Source organism: Trichomycterus rosablanca, chromosome 22 (assembly GCF_030014385.1).
Source record: "Trichomycterus rosablanca isolate fTriRos1 chromosome 22, fTriRos1.hap1, whole genome shotgun sequence".
NCBI lineage: Eukaryota > Metazoa > Chordata > Actinopteri > Siluriformes > Trichomycteridae > Trichomycterus > Trichomycterus rosablanca.
Window position 1 is genome coordinate 6,415,956 of NC_086009.1, and position 27,250 is coordinate 6,443,205.

The 27,250-nt window shown below is 41.5% G+C and overlaps 1 protein-coding gene across 2 annotated transcripts; it reads right to left on the reverse strand.

The window, feature by feature from the left end:
• Positions 1 to 454: 454 nt before the first annotated feature.
• crebbpb (CREB binding protein b) lies at positions 455 to 26,099 on the reverse strand. 2 transcript variants are annotated; one of them, XM_062984853.1, is made up of 31 exons: positions 25,294 to 26,099; positions 19,433 to 20,058; positions 18,295 to 18,456; positions 17,710 to 17,950; positions 17,367 to 17,480; positions 16,250 to 16,489; positions 15,851 to 15,950; positions 14,132 to 14,269; positions 13,912 to 14,029; positions 13,655 to 13,826; positions 12,882 to 12,944; positions 12,385 to 12,506; positions 11,954 to 12,133; positions 11,219 to 11,527; positions 10,863 to 11,027; positions 10,570 to 10,750; positions 10,369 to 10,487; positions 10,038 to 10,277; positions 9,171 to 9,259; positions 7,143 to 7,223; positions 6,831 to 6,887; positions 6,669 to 6,746; positions 6,506 to 6,573; positions 5,809 to 5,959; positions 5,589 to 5,735; positions 5,372 to 5,485; positions 5,038 to 5,203; positions 4,750 to 4,917; positions 3,560 to 3,721; positions 2,928 to 3,209; positions 455 to 2,800 (listed from the first exon to the last, which is right to left on the reverse strand). In XM_062984853.1, exons 1-31 carry the CDS (start codon positions 25,379 to 25,381, stop codon positions 563 to 565), a joined length of 7,179 nt encoding a protein of 2,392 aa, XP_062840923.1. In that variant the 5' UTR covers positions 25,382 to 26,099; the 3' UTR covers positions 455 to 562. The 2 variants fall into 2 exon arrangements, with proteins under 2 accessions (XP_062840923.1, XP_062840922.1); XM_062984852.1 differs by having other exon boundaries at positions 10,863 to 11,030.
• Between the last annotated feature and the right edge of the window lie 1,151 nt (positions 26,100 to 27,250).

A 27,250-nucleotide genomic window follows, 5' to 3' on the forward strand; every position in this document is an offset into this window, starting at 1 on the left:
AAAAAAGCAATTACCACATTCCGCTCACTTCTTTTAAACGTGAGCGCCTTACTTTACAAATGCACACAGGGATTTCCTATACAGGCTCCTTAGCTTGGGCAGAATTGGTGAGCTCCCAAGGGCGAGTCAGTTTCCAACCTTGTACATGTGAATAAACATCTGACAGGAATGAAGACTCATTATGGATGTCTCACGCTACTTATCTTACAGTCTTTGAACACAAAACCCATCTAAAAAAAAAATTAACATAGAATGTGAAAATCTTCAATATTAAATCACTTTTTTCCCCACTGTCCCACCTAAAAAATAATTAAAAAATAATAACAATAATAACCTTAATAACAAACGTAACAAAAAGCAGGGCAGAATTGTTTTGCTGGCCCGACACAAAAGGAAAAATGATTCTGTGATTCACCCACATACACATATAAACGGGGGGGGGGGGGGGGGGGGGGGGGGGATCTAGTCCATTGGTTTTGTGTAAACCATTTACTTTCTTTGTTTGAAATATCAGTACAAAGAATGATGTGAAAATGAAAACCTTTCTATCTGAGCATCTTTGCTACAATCTTTTCACAAACTCTTCTAATGTGTCTCCAGTGCTGTCCCCAACCATACCCAAGTCATCGGTCAGCCCTCTACGGTTTGGTGTGTTAAGCTGAGGGAGCATGGTGCTCTGCTCTGGTGTACACAGATGTGCCTGGTCCATGGAGCCTGACATGGGTCCAGCCAAAGTGGGATGGGGGGAGTTGGAGTGCAGTGAGGCATGCTGGGGAGAAGGCAGGGGCTGCATGCGCGGCGAGGGACTAGAGTGCGGGGGCTGCTGGGAAGGGGGACGGGGCGATTGCACTGGGGCAGGCGACCTTACTTGGTTGCCTAATGTATTAACCATGGCCTGGCCAGGTAAATGCGAGCCCTGCTGGTGTCCCGGCAGCATATGGGGCTGAGGGCTCATCAAGGTGGCTTGCGGTGGAGATCCCAGCTGCTGCTTTAACATCTGCTGTGGGAGCTGCTGCTGTTGTTGTTGTTGTTGTTGCTGCTGCAGCATGCGTTGCTGCATAATGTTCTGCGAAGGGTCCATGTTAATTCCAGCCTGGCCAATTTGGGCCATGCCTGACATCTGGTTTATGGGTCCAGTGGCCATTTGCTGCTGCTGCTGCATTCGTATCTGAGAGTAGCTAGCTGCGCCTTGAGGCCGGGGAAACCTTCCCTGTCCAGGAGCCATGGCTCCTTGTTGCTGTTGCTGCTGCTGCTGCTGCATGAGCTGCCGGCGATAAAGCTGCTGATTGCCGTTGTGAGCGGCATTCATTAGTTGCCCCTGGGGCCCTAAAGCCCCCAAGCCCTGTGCTGCAGCAGCCTGCTGAGGTTGCATTCCAGGTCTCATCACTGGGCCACCCTGCATGGCAGCTATATTCTGCATTCCTGGCTGGCCAGCCATCATGGCTTGTGGGTTCTGTTGCTGCTGCGGGGCCTGCTGGGGCTGGCTAGCCTGGTACTTTGCTGCTGTCCGTTGTTTGATGAAGGCAGCCATCAGGTGGGGGTTGGACTTGAGAATATTTAAGACTTGCTGCTGTTGCTGAGGGGAACTAGGTGACTTTAATGTGCGAAGGAGCTCCTGGAGGGCACCGGGCGCAATGCTGCTTCCTGTCCCCCGCTGGGCAATGCCCATTTGCTGTGGTGTTTGAGGTGGCACTGGTTGCGGGGGCATGACACTCTGCATGGGCCGGGCTTGTTGCGGTTGCATCATGGGTCGTTGCAACAGCTGAGTCTGCTGCGTTACCTGAGGCTGTTGAGAGACCATAGTGACCTGCTGCATTGGCACCTGCTGCGGTTGAGGGGCCTGTGGGTTCTGCATGGCCCCTTGCATCCCAGGACCCCACGGCCCGGACTGCATGCTTTGCATCGGCTGTGGGCCTCGGGGCCCCATCACCTGCATAGGCACCATCATGCGAGGCTGGTTCATGGGCACGCCATTCATGTTAACCTGGAAGTTTGACTGCTGCTCTTGCTGCTGCTTTGCCTTGGCAGCCATCTCTATATTTCGTGCCACTGCCAGGGCAGCCAGCGATTGCTGCTGTTGTGGTGTCGGTGCTTGAGGGTGCTGTTGCGGAGGCATGGGCAGTGGAGACTGTTGCTGATGGAGGGGCGAGGACTGAGGCCCTTGTTTGCCTGGTGTGGGCGGTTGACTGCTGTGCCCGTTGTTTGTGAAGGCTTGGGGCATGACAGCCAGGTTTTGGGTAGGCACCTGGGGCTGGTTTGGTAATGGCTGTGGCGTCTGTGGCTGTGACTGAGAGTTTGGGGTCCCGGGAGCTCCGGAATTAGGTGAGGGCATGGGTTTTTGCATGGTGCGGCCCTGCATGAGCGCCATGCGTCGCCTCATCATCTGGGCCTGATGCAGCCGCTGTTGAATCTGCTGCTGCCGAAGCTTGTGCTTTATGTTTAAGCAAAATGGCACAGGACACTTGTTCTCTGGACAGTGCTTGGCATGGTAGCAGCACAGAGCAATAAGCTGCTTGCAGACCGGACAGCCCCCGTTGGTCTTGCGCTTGCAGCCCTTGGTATGCTGCACCACCCGCTTCATCTTCTGGCAGGATGGCAGTGAACAGTTCGCATTGCGACACTGGCAGGCGTGCACCAGAGACTGGATGCAGCGCTGTATGCTCAGGCGGCGGCTTTCCTGTGGGCTCTTGGAAGCTTCACTGCTTTGATTGCTGCTGTCGTCGTCAAGGCCAAGACCCCATTTCACCATCTGATGCTCGTGACCCTTGGATTTGTAGCAATTAATGCACAAGTCAAAGTCCTGGAAGACAAAACAATGGGAAAATTAACCACTGATGATACTAAGGAGCTTAAATACTTACATGGCATCCTGCACTTTATGTTTGAAACCTTAGAGAATGCCTTGAATTCACATAAGAGAGACTGACCTCGCAGACGGTGCAGTGCCAGCGTGTCTCTACGTGGTGCTTGCACTCATTGCAGGTGTAGACAAAGCGGTCCTGGCCCTGGTTATGCAACTCCACCAGCATGCACATAGTGCTCCACTTGCAGCGGCGCAAAGAGCTGAACTCCCAGTGTTTGTCCCGTGCTAGCGTCAGGAAGGCATCCCGGCCATCCATCAGGTCACAGGTGAGCATGGGGTCAGGGTCCACGATGGGGGGCAGGGTGTTGATTACAGGCCCGGCGTGGAGGTGGATTACAAAAAACACCTGAACAGAACAGAAACATGGAAAAGAAAAACTTAAAACACACTGACATTTTTTAAGCACAGAAATGTGGTGTAGGCAACATGCTTGTGGAAATGCTGTGTTTGGTTCACACACAGAGCAGTATAATGTAAGACAGCCATGCTAAGCTCCATGTGACTCTCCACCGCTCACAACAGCGACCAGACCAGTCCTGGAGATCTCATATCGTAGTGGGAAGAGGCCCTGTCCAGTATCTTTTATTCAATCACAACCGACTGTATGTGTGTGGACGCCCAAGTAAGTCGCCTAAACAAATGGCTTTGCAATGAGCAAACACCCTACTGTTTATAAAAACTGAAAGGACTTATTACCTCTTTGTGCTTCTCCATAGTTGCATAGAGCTTTTGAGACAGGTCGTTAGCTACGTTCGGCATTCCGGGCTTCTTCTTGTTAGCTCGGCTCATGCTGCTCTTATTTTTGTTGGTCTTCTTATTGTTCTTCTTTTTGGCATTTTTGCTATCAGCCTGGTTCCCCTGAGAACCAAAAAAAATAGAATTACAAATTAGGGTTGGGCGATATTGCCGATTTTCATACCGTCATACCGTCTTCATAAAATACCGCGGTATGCGGTATTACCGCGGGGGGTCGTGCGGACGTCTCTCTGTTAGTAACGGGTCGTTCACGAGCGATCCGATTCTATTGAACGGCTCTTTCAAATGAACCGAGTCGCATCTCTGGGAACCGTTATATATATATATATGTTTTATATGTCCTTTTCATTTTTGCACCGTTCTTATTGGCTGTAATACACCAATTCTGCTTCACATCAGTATGGGGAATTAATCAGTCATAATAAAAGCTGTTTATTGTCGGAATTCAAATCCGAAATCCGAGTATCGCGAAGAGTGAGCGCAACACACACACACACACACAGAGATAATATTATATTGTATAAACTTGCACAAGTGTGTTTTTTGCAAGTTTGGGCTCGTCAGTGAATGTAACTGTATTCGGTACAAAGAGATGTTATAGTGACATGCTAGCGCATTGTGCCGCCCCATCCCATGGTTTTGAAGGGCAAGATACTAACTGTTAGCTTAGCAAGCAAAACCCGATGGAATCGCTGTCTAAGTAGCGCGTTCGAATAACTTGCCTTATAATAAGTCATTGACTTATTAGAATCCTCTCTACTGAGGCAGCTGCCTGTGTAGGCAGTAAGACAGAAAGGCAGCTCACTAGGTGTTTGAACACACCCCATGTAGAGCGCTCCTTAGCTTTTGTGTTATCGCCTCAAACAGTGAGCTCCCCCACAACCAATCAATGAGCTCCAACCACCTACAACTCCCGCCCCTCCCTTATTGTGGATGCGCGCAGGTCTTAAAGTCTCCGATTTCAAGGTGGACCTTAAGCAGAAATTTGGCGCTTCACATTTTTTTAAATACCGTCACCATTTTTAAATACCGTGGTATACCGTAATACCGCCCAACCCTATTACAAATGAATTCTTTCTTTTTTTTAATCTAGCAACTTTAATTCCAGTATATCAATGCTGTTTTGATACCTCAACTATCTCAGAGGTGGCTGTACTCTCCTCCTTCTTCCTCTCTTCCTCCTCCTGTTCCAGCTCTTTGATGCTCTCTTCCAGCACATTGGGCCAAAAGTCACCCTCAAAATATGGCAGCTCATTGGCACTTGTCAGCCGATCCTCTGTAGCCTGCTTGAAAATGTCCTGTACAGACAAAAGCATTTCCAAATTTTTAACTGTTACCAAAGCAATGCTAGCAGACAGATTAGCAATATTTTCTCATATTGTACTAGCTGGGCAGTGCTACAATAAAAAAGATCTTACCTTATAGTCATGAATAATTCTTTCTGCAAAAGATTTGTCCAGCATTTTGCGATACCATTCCTGCAGTCTTTTGGGCTTGGGGATCTTCTGATCAGGAGGGTGACAATGGAAGATATAGTCATCTCCTTCACTTGGTGGACAGGCCCAAATGTGACCCATCACGTAACTGTATACAGAAAATATGGGACATATTTCAGTATAACATTGTCCAAAAAAATACAGCTGTTTTCATAGTAGTACAGAGTACAGGGTGCATTACAACGTGCAGGTGATAATAAATAAAGGGAGACAGACCATATCTTGCTGAATTCATGTCAAACTATTTAAAACTTACCCAAGTTTCTTTACATATTCCAGATACCCAATCAGAATTTCATGGTAGACAGCAGTCCTTAGCAACCGAGGCTTAAAGAAGTGAATACTGTCAAGGTATGATATGTATACACGCCTAAAAAAAAAAAAAAAACAGGACAAAATAAATAAACTTCACTTTGTACAAAAAATGAGGCTCTCGCAATATGATCATAATATTAGTATTTCAGTGTTGTTACCTGGTGTTTGGAAATGGGCAGTTTGACCCATATTCCTGCACGTGCATGCCGAAAAAACACACATCTACTCCATCTATCTCTTCAAACGCAAACAGTGCTTTGGTTCTGTATGGAAAGCTTTCTGACATCTCCCCTGAGTCAACAAACCTACAAAACACCAATGAGTTATTTTCTATAAAAAAAGTCAAGGTGGTAACTGATTAGCAAAGTTGTCAAGTACCTAGCTTTCATTCCAGGTTTGACATCAACCATCTTGTCTGAGCTGGCCACGACCCGCACAAACACTTCCCCAGCTTCAGGGTGGTTCTGTCTCTTTAAGAACTTGTTCACACGGTCCTCTATGTACGTTCCCAACCTCGTACTCTGTAATCCTTGACAAGGAAAGAACGCAAGTTAAAATATCATTTCAATCATCTGTATGGCTTTTTTTCTGATTTAGACTTCATTTAAGGTCAGCAAACCAAGGTACTGGCCTCTGTAAACAAAAACGCATTAACACATTCAAATCCATCTAACTCAGACTTCTGACTGACTCAGTTAAGCTATTGGACTAGTAAACAGGAAGGTTGCTGGTTAAAGATTCAGCGCCTAGGTGGCACAACAGGGTAGTCCGCTATCACACCAGTGCCGGCTAGGCTACCGGTAGGTTAGGCACCCTCTAGCAGTCTGCTGAGTGGAAAAGACCGGACTAAGGGGTGGGGTTATAAACACTGTAAGGACCTTGGTTGCCTATACAGAAAGTGGAGGGGTGCAGAGATCGGGACGTGGCTCTCCATACGCAAAGCCAACCTCATGTGCAAATCCACCAAAGTATGGGAAAATAAGAAAAGATTGGTGGACTGTGCACACATCGCAAATTGCAAGTTGCAGCTGTAAAATCTTATATGATCAAGAAAGAAACCCAACACACCACTTACTTTTTGCAGAAAACTTGTTATCCTTTCTTGTTTTTCCAGACTTCTTAAGACAGTTATCACAGACAAATCTATAATAAAAAAAAAAAATACATCATAAATTAATAAAAAGCTGTTAAAAGCAGTTGTCACTTTACTGATCATTTTGCAAAGCAAAGATGCCTACCCTGATGACCAGATGGCATCACAGTGCAGTACACAGATCTGATGCATCTTCCGGCAACAATCTTTACATTCAACAAAACTGTTCAGGAAAAAATAGAACAACATTTAAACACAAGTCAAATGCAAATAAAATTACTTACTTCAAATTACTACGATAACTTACGGCTCAGGGTCCAGCATGTCATTTTTCTTCTTCTCAAATTGATCCTTTGATATCATACTGAAGAGAAATGAATTTGTTTTTAATAAATGTACAAATATATACAGGTAGTAAGTTGTGTTTCTACAGGTTAATTATTAGAAACAGTTTTTAAGACAAGCTTTGGTTTTGGTCTGCATGAATTATCATCACAAAAATCAACACATTTGACAAAATCAACAAAATTTGACATTTTTGGCCTGCATCATTTCCATCTCCAATCCACCTTCCTTGCTTCTCTCTGACTTGTTTTCATTTGAGGAGGGCAAGACTTACGTCTGAGGCTGTGCAGGATCATCGCCCAGGGTGACGCTGTCGCCCTGGATCTCGTTGAAGCACTTTTCACAGAAGTGATACCTGTCGGCAAGAAGGCCATATTTGGGTGAACTGGACCCAGCACACAACAGCACAGGCAAACGGAGAGCAGCACAGCACAACAGACAAGGCCGAGGCAAAGCAAAGGTTAGCGTTAAACTTAGATCACACGTGAACTCCTGATCTTTAGTACACAGATGAAGTCAAAAGTTAACAGCTAGAAAGCTAGTCTTGGACTTCAGTGATTTTTTTTAAACCTTTTTGTGCTTCTTAATGATTGGACACTTTCTTTAGTCTGTGTGGTCAGCTGGTGGTTTCTTTTTTTACCTAACCAAGAGCCCACCAATGAAGGTTCTTTTAAAGGAAACAGCTAAACTAGCTTAACAAGCCTTAAAAACCATGCCAAAGCTATTATGAAGTTTTTTTGTTATTATAAAGCGTATGAAGCATGTATACCAATCATTTAAAGAGATTGCAAGGGTTGCAATGACAAAGATGTGCATAAAAGTAAAGTAAACCTATTCTTATTATTATATTTATGCATTTTCCCTTTTCCAATTTTCTCCAACGTGTGTAATAGACAACCTCTTTTCACCTGCATGAGGTGGGTTTACACACTGATCTCTATTATTCCTTGTCTCTTTAAATAGCAGAGGCTGAAATTGCAGCAGTAATGAGGAATCGCTTAGGCCTGCCCTCCTTCAGACACAGGCAATCATGTCTGTGTAAATGACTGCTGGACCGATAGCAAAGCTGAGATTCGAACTTGAGATCCCGGTAGTGGTGGGCTAGCGATAAACCGCTGTGCCACCCGAGCACCCGTTAACTTTTGACTTCAACAGCAAATGATGGATACATACAGAATTGTATGGATCTACTACTAGACATGCATCAGAAGGTAAAGCAGAATCATTTGGTTTACAAAATGTTAACCAAAGTAGTAATTTAGTAAGTGTTATTCAATAAATTGAAAGCAAAGACGTTGGATAAGGAGAGAATGCAGTAGCTTATAAGTTGAGAACAGTGAGCCATGCCAAGAGACCAGTTTTCCACAAGTTACTCAATCAGAATTTAGCATGTATGTTGCAATTGATTGCAAAAATTATCTTTTATAATGTATTTTTACAATGTTGAATTTCATAACATCTGGAAAAAGGCCATAGATGGAAACTTAAGAAAAAGCACAAACATTCATATATATTCATCATGTAACAAAAATGTGAAGTATGCTTATATATTACTGTATTATTACTGTATATATTACTATATATCTTGTTTTAAGCAATTACAAGTGGTAGCTCAGCGGTTAAAATACAGAACGAGTAATCAAAAATATTGCTGGTTCAAGCCCCACAATTGCCAAGATGCCAATGTGGAGCCCCTGAGCAAAGTCGTTAACCCACAGTTGCTTTATTATAATAATATTTATATTATATTAATTTATATTCGATCACAACTGCAAGTCAAATGGCATAAATGTAAAATAAAGAACGGGTTTAATGAACACTTGCTGCCAGGGTTACTAGGCCAATACTCAAGATTAGTTCAGTGCAAAAGTAATGTGTATTAAGCAGAGAGAAAACTACATTCCCACACTGCGTTTTCACTTGTAAACATTTTGAAGATTAAGTTCAACTGCACAATAAAGAACTGGTGACACCATTGGACTATTTCTCATAAACAATACATTATTTCAAGGTTATTAATCATACCACCCAGGGATGTTTTGTGACGAGTAATGGAATTCACACTGCAGTTAGTGCTATAAACCCATCTTCCAAATGTATAGCTGTCACATTTCGAACGTTTGATGTCGCTAGATGGCGCTAAGCACACCCTCGTCTAACAGCATATTGGCCTCAAACTCAAAACCTGATTTCTGCAGTATAAAACAGAGCCACTGTACAGCTACATTAAAATGTATGAAGTATTTTGAGGACTCTTCTACTCCTTGATCATACTGATTTATAAAGTTCAGCATGCAAATACCTGTTCTGGTAGCTGTAGTATGTGCCGTCTCTGGAGATGGTGCACAGCTGTTTGCCGTAGCAGCAAAGAGTTTGAGGTGAGAACTCATACTGTGGAGAAACAGGGACAAAGTCATGTATTTAAAATATAGCATTAGCAGAACATACCTGTATTCAGGTAAATTACTTGGACTGAATAATCTTACAGACTGAATTACTTTAAATAGAAGTTGCAGGGCTTTTAATATGCTTGAACAAGATACTGTTTTCATGACAATGACATTTCATGCTTTATTGATTTGTAGAAAAAAGTAGCGTGGTTTGGGTTCGAATCCCAGGTGGTGCATTCGACCTGGCTGGACACCCAAACAGGCACGATTGGCTGTTTAAGGGAAAGTAGGTTGAAAAGTGGGGTGGCTCCTGTGGTTGTGCACATGTTGGTGAGCCAGAGTGTTATTCTCAGCCCTCCTCAGCCAGCACAAGGCTGGTAAAAGAGGCAAACAAAAATACAACATGGGAATTTGCAAGAATTGGATTTGATTAGGGATTACGAAAATATGAGCAAGGAAAAAGAAAGCTCTTCCTAAAATGCAAATTAAAAGCATTTTGTCTACTACAATGAAGTAATTATTTTAAATTGCTTACACAGCAACTTACATTTTTTTAATTGAAAAGCCAAAAAAGATTTTGTGTTTATACTGGTGCATGATACAAAATGTCCACATAATTTATAACAAGGTTATTACACATTAATACCCTTAATTAAAACTAACAGAATCCAGAAACAAATGTTACATCTAAACCTAAACCCATGCCAAAGCAGCTATGCCATGCGGTCAACCTCACTATTGCACACATTCTGACTTGATAGATGGTCTGTAGGGCTTACCTTTCTCCCACAGCAATAGCCCAGGCCTTGCATGACTGGGTCAATCTCCTGCTCAAACACCTCGGACAGTTTGGAGCAGTATTTGTACACCCTCGATGTCTTGCGATTGTACAGCCAGGCATTATTAAACATGAGCCAGATGTCGTCTACATACTGCCAGGGCTCCTGGTACTGACCAGTATCAAGCTTCCGCTTGATAGTTGACAGGTCGATGGGATTCTTCACTATGTCAAAGTAATCCTAATGAAGACAAAGAAAATAAAGTGCTGAATTAGTTTTTGCTGTCTTCAAGTTATATAAATATAAGTAACAGAAAAGCAATGGAATTTACCGGAATGCCCAACAGCATGGGGTCCACAGGCTGGCGAAAGGGCAGAGATTCAGGGTCTTGCCTGTACAGAGCTTCCAATGTGGGCATCAATGCCTGTCTCAGCTCTTCTGGCTTAAAGACTGAAAAGAGATAATCATGTAATCATGAGAAAAGTTCATTCCTCAAACCACAAAATGTTTAACAGCGTTTAAAAATCCTTACTCTTTTTGTGTGTCTGAGGGGACTGAGAGGACGAAGTTGTACCACTAGGCTCACTGTCTTCCTCCTCTTTGGCTTCTGTCTTCACCTCTGGTTTCTTCTCCTCTGAATCCATTGGCTCCTGCTTAGGCTCTGCACTCTGTGGCTCCTCCTTCTTTACAGGCAAAGCCTTGATATCTTCATCCTAAATTGAAATGTAAGGATACTGGCTGAAAACCACTGCAATCAAAACCAAGCGATATTTGTGAGGAGAGCAGAAAAGACTATCTACAACAAAAAAGACTCGAATTTCACACCTCTGATTTGATATCAAGCTGCTTCTTGCCACTCTCGAGGTCCGGCTTCTCCTCTTCTGGCTCAGTTTTAGGAAGGGCCACAGGGATTTCTGGTTGGGGGTGCGTGTCTGCTTCAGATGCAGGGGTGGGTACTTGATTATCCATGTTAGCTGCTCCCTGAGAGAGCTGCTGAAAAACAAAAGTGTGAATGAAATAAGCCAGGCCTGTTTCCAAACAAATGTGACAGCAGCTATACGGTAGAAAAACATCATTAAATAAACAGAGGCCCAAAAGAAAGAGCAAAGTGTCCGTTTTTGAGTTTTCTGCACTGAAACAACGCTCAGAAGCTTACATTACAGCTGTTGTTTTACTCTTACCGGAGTAGCAGGGTGCTGCGCTTGCTCAGAGGCTGCCTGTGGTGTCTGCAATGCAGGCTCTGGCTGGGACTGCAGGGGCGTAAGTGGTTGTGAGGGGTTGGGGGAGGCACACAGGACTGAAGGAGGGCGGGGTATGTGGGTGGGTGTGGCCTGACTCCCGGTAGAGGCAGGTGTGGAGGGCTGAGCCATGTGTTGCAGGTTAGGGGCTACCATGCCAGAGGTGGGAGGTGGAGGGGTAGAACACATAGCAGGCTGTGGAGTCAGGGAACCCAGAGCATTCAGGGAGAGATTAGAGTTCTGCTGCTGAGGCTACACAGAAAACACAGAGGGGAAACAGACTGAACCATAAGAACACAGTTATGAATGCTTTCTACGAGAGGTGAGCTACTAGGGCTAGCAATACACACTATATGGACAAAAAATATTGGAAAACACATCTTAACCATCAATTTCAGGCATTTCAGTCAGTCGCAGTGCCACAATTGTATAAGATCAAGCACCTAACACAAATGGATAGACATAAAGCCTATGTATTTAGAATCGGCTATCATCAAAGCTCCTGTACTCATAATGTTTGAGTGTCCCAATACTTTTATCCATACAGTGTTAATGTAACAGTTGCTATTTGTATCACAGAATGGTGGTGACATTGGTGTAAAATCCTTCTATGCTTTTCAAACCAAGCCCCTTATTTCTTTCTTAAATTTAAAAAAGCAGCTCATTTTATGTCCTCACCTGTGTGACACCAGCCTGTCCTGCCTGTTGAGCCAAGTTCACATTCACGGCAGCTGCAGAGTTTGGGAACTGTGTCTGGTTCATAAATTGATTCTGGTTGGGAGTTTGGCCCACCATGTTGTTTGCATGAGCTCCCATCATACTTTGAGCTTGCATCATCCTTGAAGGAGACATACCCACCTACCAAAAACGAAAGAATTTTAAGTGGAACCTTTGTAGAAGACAAAGCAACAAGCCATTTCTTGTAAATGGCAACAAATTGTTAAAGGCTTGTGAGAAAATATACAGTAGAAATGTGATAGAGCCGAAGTGTCGAGACTCCAGTTCTCATGCCACACAGTACTGCAGAGTCAAACTTTCTACAGCAAACACTCATCAGATAATTAGCCAGGCCTACCTGTGCTGGTTTAGTGTTAAAGTAAGATTTGTACCGTATTAACAGAGCCCATGTTCATTTGAGCTGGATGGTTCATAGGGGAGGGTGCTCGAGATCCTACTGGGGACTGAGATATCTGTACATTCTGCATCGCCATGGCGTTAAACTGATTCAGCCCTAAAATGTAGACAAAAAGACTGTCACGATTATACTTCAGAAATTAAGCACACAACATGTAAGTTACAAAAATGCAAGCGTTAAATGTCCCAATGCACACTGTGATAAATAAATGGTTTATCTTGTATGGCAGATTTCTCAATTTCTTCGTTTTTTTTCTTCATTTTTGGGTAGGATCAGTGGGGGTCAGCAGCAGTAGAGGTAAAAAAAAATGCAGTCAGGTATTGGATGAGGGTACAGAGATGATCCTATAATTACTGTATTCAATTTAGGCATTGCAAAAATGAACAGATTTTTCTCATTTCATTCTGAGATTATTTTCATTGAATGTAAAAATGCTGGAGTGTAATGGATAGAAAACAGGAACATACATACCTTGAGGAGCTTTCAAGCGGTTCATTATCTGATTTGGCACGCTGGACATAGGCAGAGGTCCATCTGGAAGGTAAAAAACATTTCGATGAGCTTTGAATACTATATTGGGACTGTAGAGTTACAAAAAAGTATCTTTATAACACACTCAAAAATAGTGATTTTAAACATTGACAGATAACAGATAATCGACATAGAAAAGTCGTTGTTCAAATACAGCTGCAGGTTAAACGGTCTTGTAAATGCATTTTTAACAGCTGATGCTTCACTCTAATTGAGAGCACAGCTAGTCTGTACAACAAAGAGCGGGAAATTAAAACCCAGCTTCAGTGTGCATGCTGCAGATTTGGGTACAGCTGTGGATCTGTGTGTAACTTTTTTATACAAAAATCATATGGATATTTTGCATCATGATTTAGTATAAAGGTAAAACTGCTAATCATCGTATAATAACACTAATGTCGTCAGGAATAGCTTTAACGTAGCAACTGCATCTTTGTACATTATAATTAGTGCCAATCTGTTCGCTTATAATTTGGTGTTAAATCCACATTCTGAAAACTGAACTGGTTCTGCTGATGGAATTTTGTTCTGCATTACTGCCACACACTAAGTTATGCTGGGTTTTTTATCAATAAAGCATAAAACTTGGCTAATATGAAAGTCAGTGTCATGTTTTGTCAGTTACCGGTTAAACGTTGGCTAATGATGTTTGGTTATCAATTTAGAAAAAACTAAGAAGCACTGACATATAGAACATATAAGTCCACACTCACTTGGTGGCCGGATGGCTTGTGCAGTTCCCATGGCATTAGGCTGGGGAATACCAGGCTGCTGAACCCCCTGAGTGCCAATGGGAGGCTGTCTCTGAAGCCTTGACTTCCTTTTCTCTTCCAGCTCCTTCTGGATCTTATAGATTTTCTCAGCTAGAAAGTGGTAATACTCGTCCTAGAGACAACAAAACACATTAAAATGCAAGAAGCCAGCAGCAGTGCATAGACAGTGGTTTAGTGGAAAAGTTGAAGTAGCATACCCTGCTGTTGGCAGACTCATACATGTCACCCTCCACCTTGCGAGCATAAGCGACTAGATTTTCCATTCGTTTGTCCTTCAGTGCTGCCGGGTCGGGAGTGGGGAATATGGCTTGAACGCTTTGTGAAATAAAGGAGAGATTTTAGGAAAAGTGAGACTTATTATTTTATTGGAGAAATGTTAAATGCTTACTAACAGCATTGGTTCATGGTTTTACTTACAGTTTATGCACAAGGTGGTTACGCAGATCCTGAGTGACATGCTCATGCCAGGTCTTTTCCATGCCAGGCATAGAAGGTGCCGTTGCTGATGGCAGATTCCCCATTCCCCCCACACCAGATCCATCTGACATGAGCTGACTGTAAGAACACAGTTAAATAGAGATTAGGTAGATGAAGACGAAACACTTTATGATGAAAATATCAGAAGTCAAAAGATTGCAATCAGAATGCAGTTTGTTACACTGTTTTTTTCTTTTAATAAAACTTTGCAATATTGCCTTCTCATATCAAAGCAACGCAGTCAGTTTTAATTGAGGAAGGTCATAGCACCACAGTTGTATAATATTTTGCTTTTACATCATGACTGTCTCCAGAGCTTTAGTCTCTAGAGCTCTAGCGCTAATAACGCTGAGCATTAATAAAAGGTTTGGTCATTTAGAGTCCAGAACATTATTAACTAGGAATTCAGAGAATTAATTCTATATGACTACATGGGTTCAAGAATACCAAGAAAACTTTGTCGGTACAAAGTTTCACTCAAGACTTCCAAAAATGCCCCCAACTTCTCAGGCCTCCAACTAACCCAAGATGCAATTAGGCAAAGTGGAAACATGTGCTATGGTCTGACAAGCCCATCTTTTAAATTGTTTGTCTCCAGGCTAAAGAGAAAAGGGACCATTCCAACTAACTGCATTAGCAAAAGCACCAATAATGCTGGGGGTGTATATATGCATTTTTGACCAACATGTAGCATATGCTGCCATCTGAAGCCCATTTTTCATAAAGACCCCTGAGTGCCAAGGGGGTTAAAGTCATTATGATATTTTTTTTACTTGTCAGGTGCTCATACGTCCACTAATTACGCCCATGTTTGTGTGCTTGAAGCTGGCTGCAGCAGTGGCTTTAATGAGTGGGTAAACAGTGCTAGTACGTGAAGCTCAACTATAATTAATTCCATGGCACGAACTAGAGTAATAAGATGGAATGAAAGTATCTTGCTGTATTTACTTTAACAGTACTTTCATTAGATGCATGCAGCTAAGTATATGGAACATTTTGCCTGATTCACAGTAATGGCCATGTTATTCTAAAATATATTTAATAAAAAAAAGGTTTGTCATCTGCAAAGCTGTTCTGATGTCATAATAGATTATTGTTGGTGGTTATTTGCAACCACCTCAGGTACTTGTGCCTATTCCAGTTGTAAGTGGTGTTTTCCCTGGTATGTTTTAGCACCTGTACAGTGTCACAGTTTTACATTTTATACATAGCACCTGTCTTTCATACCCCTAAAAGAGATAAAAGGTGACTATTCAGAAGTAAAAATGTCATTTTTCACCAATTATCATCAGGGTTGCGTTGGGTCTGGTTTGCCCAAAATCACTGGACGAAATGAATTAACATTCCCCAGACAGGTCTCCAATTTATCGTGGGGGGCTAAGCACATAGCCAATCATGTCTGTATGTAGATACGTGACTGGCTGATAGCACCACTGTGGATTCGAACACCTGGATCTCATTGATAGTGGACCAGCCCAGTTTACCCCTGTGCTGCCAGAGCGCCCAACAGAATTACATTTTTATTCTAGACAAATAAAAAGAAACTTCTAATAATTCCAGTTCTTTTTCTTTTTGATATTCCAGACAAACAGGGAAGCTTTAAAAAAATGATACTGTGATCCAGATATGAGGTTAGAGGTTAAAAGGGGACAGACTCACTTGCTGAGGGATGATGGCAGTGATGAGTCAGTGTGGAGACCCGTCTGATCAGCAGTGGAAATGCCCATACCGTTACCGCCCATGTTCATCTGGTTAGTGCCTGAAGGGCCAGTAGATACCAATCAAACACACAAACATACACACACACTGTGAGGCATGCCACTAAGCAGGATCATTTAGTTAGAATGATTAACTGACAAAGAAAAGTCATTCATGAAACAGGAATGGATGAAAATGTTCAAGTCAATTTATGTCAGAATACTACAATGTTAAATGCTGAATATATGGATATTCTACACATTTAAACCACTATTCTACTCATCTGTGGGGTGAATTCAGCACATTTAATTATACGAAGTTAATACATTTGAAGTGTGTTACTTGTCTGGTGCACATTACCTAGTGAGTTCATGGTCCGGAGCTGCTGCTGAATTGACTGGTTCTGAGAAGTCTGCTGACCCAACCCCTGTGTCTGTGAGGCAGACTGGTTTCCATATGGGAGACCCAAAGCTTCATAGGCTCTCTGCATGGAGCTTGGGTCTATGTGGGTGGCGCTGTTGATACTGGGAGCAGTCGGCTGAGTGTTGCCCACTGTGCCCATGGGTGTTTGTATGCCAGTGTTGGTTGGATTCAGCATGGCTGTAAAGGGGGACAGACTACATTAGTGTGTGTCACTTTGGTTAAGATTAAGGGGTGGGGGATTTCAAGTGCAACACATACATAAGTAAAGCTCAAGTATAATAATATGTAACCCTTAATGAAAATACAATATTTAGTAAATAACTTTTTTAATACAGCGGGTCTTGCTGGGGACACAACATAAATGATAGGAAGCACATGGTCTATGTTTCTACTACTGAGCATTTAAACCAGTCAGCAGTTACTTGTCCAATCAGAGCCTAGGAGCATGGTTTGCACCACCCCTCTGATAGATCTCGGCTGGAAAACACAGGAAGTAACACCCTCATGATGTAACTTACTACAGACTCCCTGCCTGCTGAAATATATGTAGACTGAAACTTAAAATCAAACTTTTCACAACTCTCAAAGCACATCATCTCCATATTACGTAAAATGAACACATATAACAATTACATACACAGAATTCCTGTGCCCCTTTGCACAAAGCAAAGTCTATAAAGACGTGAGGAAAAGCTTGGTTTAAAGAAATTCCAGTGGCCTGCACAGAGCCTGGATTGCAGCCCCACTGAACAGCTTTTAAATGAACTGGAACGTTAACTGACATCCATCATTGTCCTTTCAATGCTCTTTTAAATGAAAGGGCACAAATTCCAACAGACATACTTCAAAGTCTTGTGAAAAGCATGCTGTTATAGCTGAAAATATCCCACAACGGTCACTCAACTTTAATACCACATATTTTTGAAATAGATTGTCTAACAAGCTCATGGTTAAGTGTCCGAATACATTTGGCCATATAATGTATCGAGTTGCTTCTTACCACATGACAAAAAGGCTGTAAACAACTAAAAGAGCACTTTACAGTGGAACTTACGCTGCTGGTTTCTTTTGTCGCTGGCAGTCTTCAAAGGCAAACAGACTGGACAGTCATGCCGTGTGCAGTTCTTCCAGTGAGAAATAATTTGTCTTGAGGATGCACAGTGTGCCACTAAAATAAAAACAAAAACACCAGATACAATTTATACTGTTACTCTTTGGGTTTTAAACGTTCTACACAAGTAATACAGACACAATTTTAATACACACAAAAAAGCACATCATAACTACTGGGCCACTAACGAAGCGATGACCAAAATAACATCCCACACAAAACAAGTCAAAAAATGGGGACAAATACTTAGTTGAACATCTACATCTATCAGCAAACATCAGCTCACCTTGACAGGACTTGCCAGCCTGGCAGTGGGTCATGTGGTTGAGAACATTCTTCATGGTACGACAGTGGGGTAGCAGGCAGGGCTGCACCTCGCCATTGGCCTGCTCACGCCGCTGGCACTTGTGTGCGTGAAGCAGCAGGACCAGCTGCTGCTGGATCAGCTTGCGCTTCTCAGGATCTGCGGTGGGAGCAGCTGGTGCCCCTTGTCCTGGCATCATACCCACAGCTGGAACCTGTTGAAGCTAGAAAGGGAGGAGGCTTTGAGAACTCATTGAGCTGACAGATGAGAGGCAAACTGCAGAGTTTGAGTTTTCATTGAATTTTAGGCATTTTACTGACAGAGGAGAACCTTCCTTTTTTATTTAATAAATAATTATTAAATTATTATTTATTCTCTAGTTCAACTGCAAAATAGTTTTGTATTCATCATTACTTGCGGTGTTAAGAACATATATTAATGTGACGTTTAAAAAAGCTTATTCTCAGAAATGTAACTTTTTTTAAAACAGTAAAAACAAAAAAATACATTGAAATTATTTTAAAATGAAATACTTTATCAAAGAGCAAACAATGTGAGGTAACTGACCAGATTCTGTACACTGGACGCCCCCTTAAGCGTGGGCTGGATGCTGTTCGAGAGAGCTGCCTTGTTCTGGAGCTGCACATTAACACCAGCACTGTTCATCTGCTGCACTGCGCCCTGCACATACTGCTGTCCAAAAGGACCATTTGTGGCCCCCATACCCATCTAAGCAAAACAAAGAGAGACCTGAAGATTAACCAATGGCACACAATACCTGTGACATGTAAACTGTGACTGCCTAAACTGTTGTCTTGCAATTTTAGCCCCCTCTCACAATAACCTTTTTATATGGGAATTTAACAATAATAGACATTTGTTTTTATTTCATTAGGATTTTAAGGTCATGTTTTACACACTTTGCTGACATTCATGACAGAACATGTAGTTACTGGTTACACAAGATTCATCAGTTTAAGTTTTTAATGTCAAACACAGTTGCAAACAATTTTGTATCTCCAGTTTACCTCACTTGCATGTCTTTGGACTGTGAGAGGAAACCCACACAGACACGGGGAGAACATGCAAACTCCTCACAGAAAGGACCCGGACCGCTCCACCTGGGAGTCAAACCCAGGACCTTCTTGCTGTGAGGCGACAGTGCTACCCATCTAGCCACCGTGCTGTCCCCAATAATGGACAGAGACATGATTACATATAAATCTTTGTTTTCTGTTGTTAGCCACCTTTATTTATATCCGGGTTTGGGACCAAAAGTGAGAGAGCACCGACAAGTGCATCACCCAATGGCTAGGCTGTTCGGTCACCCCCTTCCCCAGACATGGCCAGCCGTGTCTGTTTAATCACCGAATAGAACAACAGCACAACTAAGATTCGAACTGATCTCAGGGGAAGTGGCTAGCATGTTTGACCGCTGCGCCATTACAGCAACCAGTTGCCGATTAGTTATTAATCCTTCAATTTTTTTTTATGCTCATTTCAATATGCTTGATGTTGTCTGCAGTCAGTCATATGTGCACTTTCTAACAACTTAGGAAATTAAAAAGTAAGAGCAAATGAAAGCAGGGGTATGAAAAGAAATGCATGTATCAGAGAGTGTATTAATTTTTTCCAACATGAAAATCTCTTTTTTTAGTTGAAAAATTAATTCTAACCAAATATTTATAAGCTGAATCTCACTTACCTTGACTAGGTTTCCTGTTTGCTGAGGGTTGATTGCATTGTGTGCACTCATTTGAGGTGCTCCTTGCGTCAGTGTCTCTGCCAGAACACTGCCTGCCAAGCTGACGCCTGGTGTGCCACCACCTCCTCCTGGTGTCCCCTGCATGGTCTGGCCCTGGTATTGCATGCCTGGTGCCGCCCTTCCTCGACCTGCTGGCCCCATCATGCCATTCATCATCTGCCCTTGCTGTGCCATATTCTGACTCATAAGCCCATGGGCCTGCCCACTGTTCAGCACAGCCTGGTTAAAGCCTGTGTTCATGCCCATGCCTGGGCTGCCGCTGTTGCCTGGACCGCTGGGTGTGCCGACAGGTTTCTGGGGCTGTGAAGGGTGACTCGGTGAGGCCTGACCTAGTGGACTCTTGCACAAGGTGCTTAGCTGCCCAACCATGCCGGGCTGACCACCGCTGCCTGACTGCAGGAGCTGCGAGAGCTGCTTGTGTTTGGCAGCAGCATCAGGCACCATGCCACCCATCCTGCCCGCAACTCCTCCATCGCCATTGCTCGGCATAGACAGCAGTCCCACATCACCATTGGGGATCAGTTCGTCTGGGAGGTCGTTTTCCAAGTCAAACAAGGACCCCAAGTCTGAAATGAGAAAGAGAGATTCAGATACAATTACATGAGCTTATATAAAACAAAGTCCAAATACTTGGTTTAAATTTATATTTGACATTTTAGCCTGTTTACATCTCTGACTATTAGTAACCCCCCTCCCTTGTTTTTCAATCAACACTCAAATTCATGTTGTAAATAGCAGTACATACACTCCCCTAAACATTAAGCCAACCTGCCTAATATGCTGTCAAAACAGCTTGGACCTGTCAAGACATCGGTATCACAAGCCATCTGAAGACATCCTGTGGTACCTGGTATAAAGTCATTACTAGCAAGTCCTACAACTTCTGTCCATTGCAAGGTGGATCATCCTACAGTGCATCCTGGTGCAATCTCTGCCATTGGTACATAATGTATCATCCATCTGAGTTAGCACGGGCATTTTGACTGGACCCATACACAAAAGGGTTTAATGCACAGTGAGTTCCGGTACATTCACCATTTAACCCATACCAGACACCATAGCCTTCAGGTCATCTGACATCAATGAGTCTTGGTCTTGTGCAATAACATGAAACCAGGTAGGTAGGTGTTGTTTTTAAGATGTGCTCTTTTAGACCAATTTTCATCAAAAACTTGAGGATTGTTGTTATTTCTGCTTGAATAAAGATTTTTCTCACAGTCTTTGGTACTGCAATAGATTGTCGCTGATGTAAGTATGTAGAACATTTAGTTAGAATATGTTTGATTGAAATGGGTTTATGGCAGGTATCACAGAGTGGAGTCCAACCTTGATATTGGGTCATTAGGTAAAATATCGGAATCATCTCTTTAACACATATTCATATTATCCGAGTTTAACGTTACTTCATTACTATGGCTGCAAACTCTCCCAACAGAGGATGAACCTGCACAATTTTGCATGACACCACCAGTAGGCAACAGGTGCCTTCCATATGTATATTTCTGCACAGTCAGATTTCTCCCTCAGTGGTGCCGAGTGATCTGCAAAGCTCTCCTCAAAATGCTCCTAATTCAATCAACTGCAAGCTGTTGGAAATGAATTTTAAATTACTCTTAATCAACAGTGTTAATCAAATAATGACCTATTTGTCAGTTATCAATTATTGATGAACATTGTTAGTGTGGAGATTTTCCGGAATTTTAAATATTGTATGCACGTTTTGACTTGTGTTTTGATTGTGTCTGACACATCTCAGTGTCTGCGCAGCAGTGTGTTGATACACATATGCACCCTTAAACCATAATCTTGTGTAAAGTAACTGGGGTTTAGGGGGTAAAGACCAGTGATTAAGGCACTTTTTGAACAGTTTGACCACAAAAGTGCACCACAGTGTGGCAGGTGTTTGTTGGTAAACTAAGTGTTGAACACAACAACTTTTTTTAGTTGGTTTATTTGCACTGTAATAAATTCATTTAGCTGCTTGCACTGTTAACAAAAAGCAATGTTCAAACACTGATATGCACATGTTAATAAACTAAAATACACTGCCTTGTTTTGAAGTGAACATCTCAACAACTGTTTACAGTCAGTGTTATTCTGTAAAAGCTGAGAAATGGAGCTTCTCAAACTGCTGCTTGGTTTACAGTAAACCCTTGGTCATCAGTGACTGTGCATCACTTGGCGTGCACTACAGACTAATTACAGGAGCTGATAGACTTCGAACACAGCTTAGATCCTGTATCCCCTCCCATTGTTATTGCTGGTGCTTGTGCAAATTAAGCAGTTTTGCTAACTTTTTTTAGATAAGACAAAACCAGCACAAAAAATAACACATTTTAACAAACATGCTTCAAGAATTCTGCGCATCAAGCCATCAGTTAATGAAGGAACCTTACAGACTGCTTGCAGTGTGCATGTTGCATTAATATCGCAACACGTTTTGATTTATACTTTATAAACAAACTGCCTCTCAACTTGTCACTTCTCAGCCACTTTAACCTAAAGTGATAAGACTGAACAAAGAGGACCAAGATAGGATATTTTGGAAAAAAAAATTGCTGAAATCATGAGATGCTATAGTAAAATAAGGTTGTGTTTAGACTACACAATTATTTTTAGAGATAAATTGCAAAAATGCACAACGCCATCATTGCAACTTTGTTGCCATAGCAACTATTAGCAGTTGGCTATTGATTTCTTTGCAAAAATGCTCAGTTTACAGATTCACTGCAAAAAGATTGCAAAATATCTATGAACAAATTAACACTTAAATACATGTGATTTTGCAACTTCAATCCTCTTTACTCCCAGCCATTGTCTTAGGCTGCTTTCACACTGACATTCTTGGCATCTGTCAAAATGCACATGTACATTTCTGTTTGATCACTAGCAAACTTATAAACCGACTCATAAACCACTTACACAGAACTTAAAATCATTTTAAAATGATGTTTGTTGACATTCACAAACTAAAATGATGTGGATTGGGACACAGCCATATGTGCTTGTAAAGTACTGTCTTTCCGATAGAATGGAAATAAAAACATGCTGTTTAGGTCAGTAAAAGCACATAACTAACCAAAAGTAGAAACATTTGTTTATACTCTAAACTATTATATTATTTCGTGGTCAGATTGATATCAAGAGGAAAAATTATTTTAAGTGCTTGGTTGAGCAGTTTTGGGTGAGATTTGGTATCTGTGATAAGCTTCTCCTTCATATTCTTACCAAACCAGAATCTGTTTATTGACTGATTGATGCTGTAGTGGGTTCCATCAAGTTCAAAATCTGTGAACTTTTTTTTAACAAACAATTATTGCATTTTTGATGGATGACAAGAAGATCCATGTGAACATGCATGGGTGCCACAGCTCAAATGACAGGTTTTGCTAATTTTATTGAAAAATATGTCAATTGACCAATGGTGACAGGGTAGAACTATTAGGGTTACGTTCACTGCACCTTTGTTGAACCACCATCCAATATTTTACATGTAATATTGTGTAAGACAGCCACACTGCAGTCTGAATGCAGCTGCTGTTAAAAAAAAAAAAAAAGAAAGAAAAACTTTGGATGAAGTTTAAAAAGATGAAGTTGGGTGATGTCAAGTGCTTTTTCCCTTAGAAAGTGAGCAACTAACAAGGTCCCTCAATTAACAACTGCCAATACAGTGCTTATGCAAAGATTTATTTCGTGAATTCATACCTCTTTATTACAAGTAGAACTGGATTTCAGATTTTGACCAAATTAAACAATCACTTGACATCTTTAGTAAATTTTGTCTTTAATCATAGTAAAGTTCTTGTATCAGGTAGTCATAACTGGCTAGCAGTGCTAAAGTAGAGTTTAACACGTTTTGCAGTGCTTTTAGGTGTTCTTTAACAAGTTTTAGTACAAGTGTTTTTAAAGTGAACTCTGAAATGATAAACATACAACTACTTGTGCAGTCCTAGTTCACTTGTACACTTTTTATATTCTTTCCTTATTCCTTTTGGGTACAGTCTACACCATCCCATAAGTTCCCAACAGAAAATATATCAGTGGTTGGGGATAAATGGCTTAGTCATTATTTCATACCAAGGATTTGAGGTATTTCACCATCTACAGTCTATAATATTTAAAAAGATACAGAGAATCTAGATGAATCGATGCAAATTTTAAAGGCCAGCATCTGTCATTATCTGGGGGTGTGTTAGTGCAGAGTTCTCAGCTTTACTGACAGTCAGTATCCCCCTGTACTGATGGACAGTACTGTACTGCATTAGTACACTATTTTATCTTAAATCACTTAAATCTAGTGCCATACTATCCCTATTATAGTGTAGTTCTAGTTATAAATCACATTTTAGACTGTAATACAAACAGCATTATGTTTAGAATCTGAATGAAATTAAAATATTAAGTAAATTCAGATTAAGCAGAGCTAGAAAAACATAAAATAATTTATAAAGCATTTATTAGCATAACAGCTGTGTTACATGTCCTACAAACATTAACTCCCTAATGATATATGTGCCTGAAATTACTAAAATGTGTGCAAAACAATATGTCAAATGCAATAACTTTTGTTTGTTTTTACAGTTTTTTTTTTTATCTTCACCAGACTGTTTAAGTATAATTTATCCAACCTTGTTAATGGCTTTTGCTGTAGCATTTGCTCAAAAATAATAGAAATCTAAAAACTGTCTCCTAATTTTCCCTTAAACATTCAGTCAGATGTAAACAACTCAGCTCTTGCTGCAATATTGCTAATTCATCACAGAATGCACCATGCTCATGACACCAATTGCCAAGCCCCACTGATCAGAAGGTTATAGGTTCAAGTCCCATCTTTGCAAAAAAAAAAAAAAAAAAAAAAAAAAAAGAAAACCTAAATCTTTAGCTGCTTTGATTGTATTCTGTACTACTAGTAACTCTCTGTTACATGTAAATGTCAATTTTATCACGTCGGTTTTGGAGTGGACGAGAAGTAACATAAATACGTCCCTAGTCAAGTCAGTCAGTTTTTTTTGTTTTGAAATGCTAGACATGGCTCTTTGCTGTCATGTGTCATTGAAACCCCAGGAAAATGAATGTTTATATATGTTTCATTTACGTCTTGATGCATTTGATCATAAGTAGTACGCAGTAAACATGGAAGTCATACACACACCGTAAACGTGCTGTGTGGTTCAGACTGACAGGCTTTCTGCACTTAAAATGGCATGAAGAGTGTTCGAGTGGCGTACTAGCAAACATGCAGAATGACATGAGACGATACAATATCCAGCACATTTAGGCACTAATTCTAAACTCTAACACTAATTGTAAACGTAATAAAAAGAAAAAGTGAGGGTTTGCTTATAAACAGTTGTTAACGAAGCAGGAGCGAAGATACTGCAGCTGGTTATAATGAAGCGTAACTAATATCGCGATCTGCTCGGCCTCACCACAGAAGCACAGGCTACATGATCGTCAGCTAATCGGTAACATTAGCCTGTCTTGCTAACAAGCCTTCATTTTTTGCAAATTCTTCGAGTTAGTTGCTTTAGGTGAACCTGAACAGACCTCAATTTGCAGCTTTGTCGTGTAATGAACTAAATTCGGGGATAAATGTGAAGGCATGTTTGGTACAGGACACTTCTGCTTCATACATTGCTGCTGTTCGGGGCTCAGTTTTAACTTCAGGCCGTCCCGAGCTTCTAGCCAGCTAGCTAGTTCTGTATTAGAGCTACAGCTATGTATTACTGTATTAGAGCTATAGAATTTAGTGTTTCAGGTAGACATTACACAGTCACAGTGATGCTTGGAGTATTTCTTACCTGGACCGTCGGACGAAGACAGAGCAGGGGAATTCAGCTTAGGACGCTTTGCGTTGGGGGGTCCCATATCCAAGAGGTTGTCAGCCATTCTGTGTATTTTTTCGGGTTGGTTTTCAGGACGGAATGAAATGTTCTAATTTTAAGGTCTCAACTAAAAACCAGTCGGGTTACAAAATCATTCATGTAAAAAAAACGCACCAAGTCAGTAGCACTAGCAAGCCATGCTAGCCAGCTGAAATGGCTCAAAAGACAAGCAACAGCGCCCCGCTTCGCCACTGCCATTCAACCCATGATAATTCCACACCAATTAAGCTCATAATTCTTCTTCTTTAATCAGGAAATATCGTTTATTTTGCTTCTTGAGAAAAAAAAATATTCAAACAAGGATTAGAATCGAGTCTTTTACGTCTTACGTCATCGGTGTATCTCCAAGGAAGCGAAATCCTCCGAGTCAGAACGAACAGCTTCACGATCCATTTCGGACCCGAATCAATAATAAGCGAAAATAATGTTCTTATAAAGACATTTCTGCTGGAACCAGCGCAGGCCGGACTGAAACATGGCACCGAGAGCGAAATTATGAGCAGCAATGCTTGCTGGAGGGGGAAATCAGCTATACGGAGCTTTTCCACAGGACAAGATCGGCCACATTTCGGCCACAGACAGCACGATTGTCCTCCAAATCGACCATATTAGTACTATTTATCGCCACAAAGCTATTAAGGCTCGGTCTGAATGGTCCGCATTTGTATAAATATTATTATGTTCTTCCGAAGTCCCTACTCTCATCCGCGACAAGATGGCGGCTGTTGATTCCTTCTATACAAAAAGTTTTTTTTTTCTTTTCCAGACAGACGGTCGAGTGGGCGGAGCCACGCGGCCACGCCCTGCCTCTGACGTCACACTACTCACTCTCAGAGCTGCTAGCGCGTCTATAGTTATTTTATATTCATTTTAATCTTCTTTTATCTTAAAACGGTCTATTATTATGTCTAATTTGTTCAATAACAAAATATAGAAATTTTACATGAAAAATCATAGAAACCAAACCACATTAACAATTCCACCTAAATTTCATGTGAACTCAAGAATCACCAATTTAAGTTCTTTCATAAGTTAAACTAAACTTTTGGAAACTATACCAAGTCTTTATTTGCAGTCGAAAATAAACATAAAGCTCAGTTAGTATTTGTAGCTCATTAAATGCTGAAAAGCAGGAGCAGGGGCCTTTTGGCATGATGCTGCTAAACTGGCTTGACTGGGCAAGTGCTGACTGTATGTATTTATTAGGATTTTAACATCATGTTTTACACACATATTTTCGGTTACATTCATGGCAGAAACGGTAGTTACTCGTTACACAAGATTTATCAGTTCACAAGTTTACCACTGTCATGGACAATTAACCTCCAATTCACCTCACTTGCGCGTATTTGGACTGTTCCCCAAAGGAAACCCACACAGACACGGGGAGAACATGCAAACTCCAAACAGTAAGGACCCAGACCACACCACTTGGGGATCGAACCCAGGACCTTCTTGCTGTGAGGCGACAGTGCTACCCACTGAGCCACCGTGCCGCCACTGAATCACATTAGATTATTTTAATATTCTTAAACAATAAAAGCCATGGTTTTGATTGTTTACCAAAACAATTGTAATGTATTGTCTTGTACTGACTTGTTAAGGTTGTTTGAGGTTGAGGTTGTTTACTGAGATCACTGTTGCATTTACTTTGTAACAGATGCTGTAAAACTAGCTGTATTTATACAGGCATAGAGAACTAATTAATTATAATGAATCATATTTACCAATAGAGATAGAAGCCCATGCCACAAACATAAAGGACACTATTGAACTATACACACCATTAATAATAATAATAATATAATAATAACAAAGGTATATGTTGACCCAGCATATTCTTTAGATAATTTGCAATGGATTTATGAAAAAA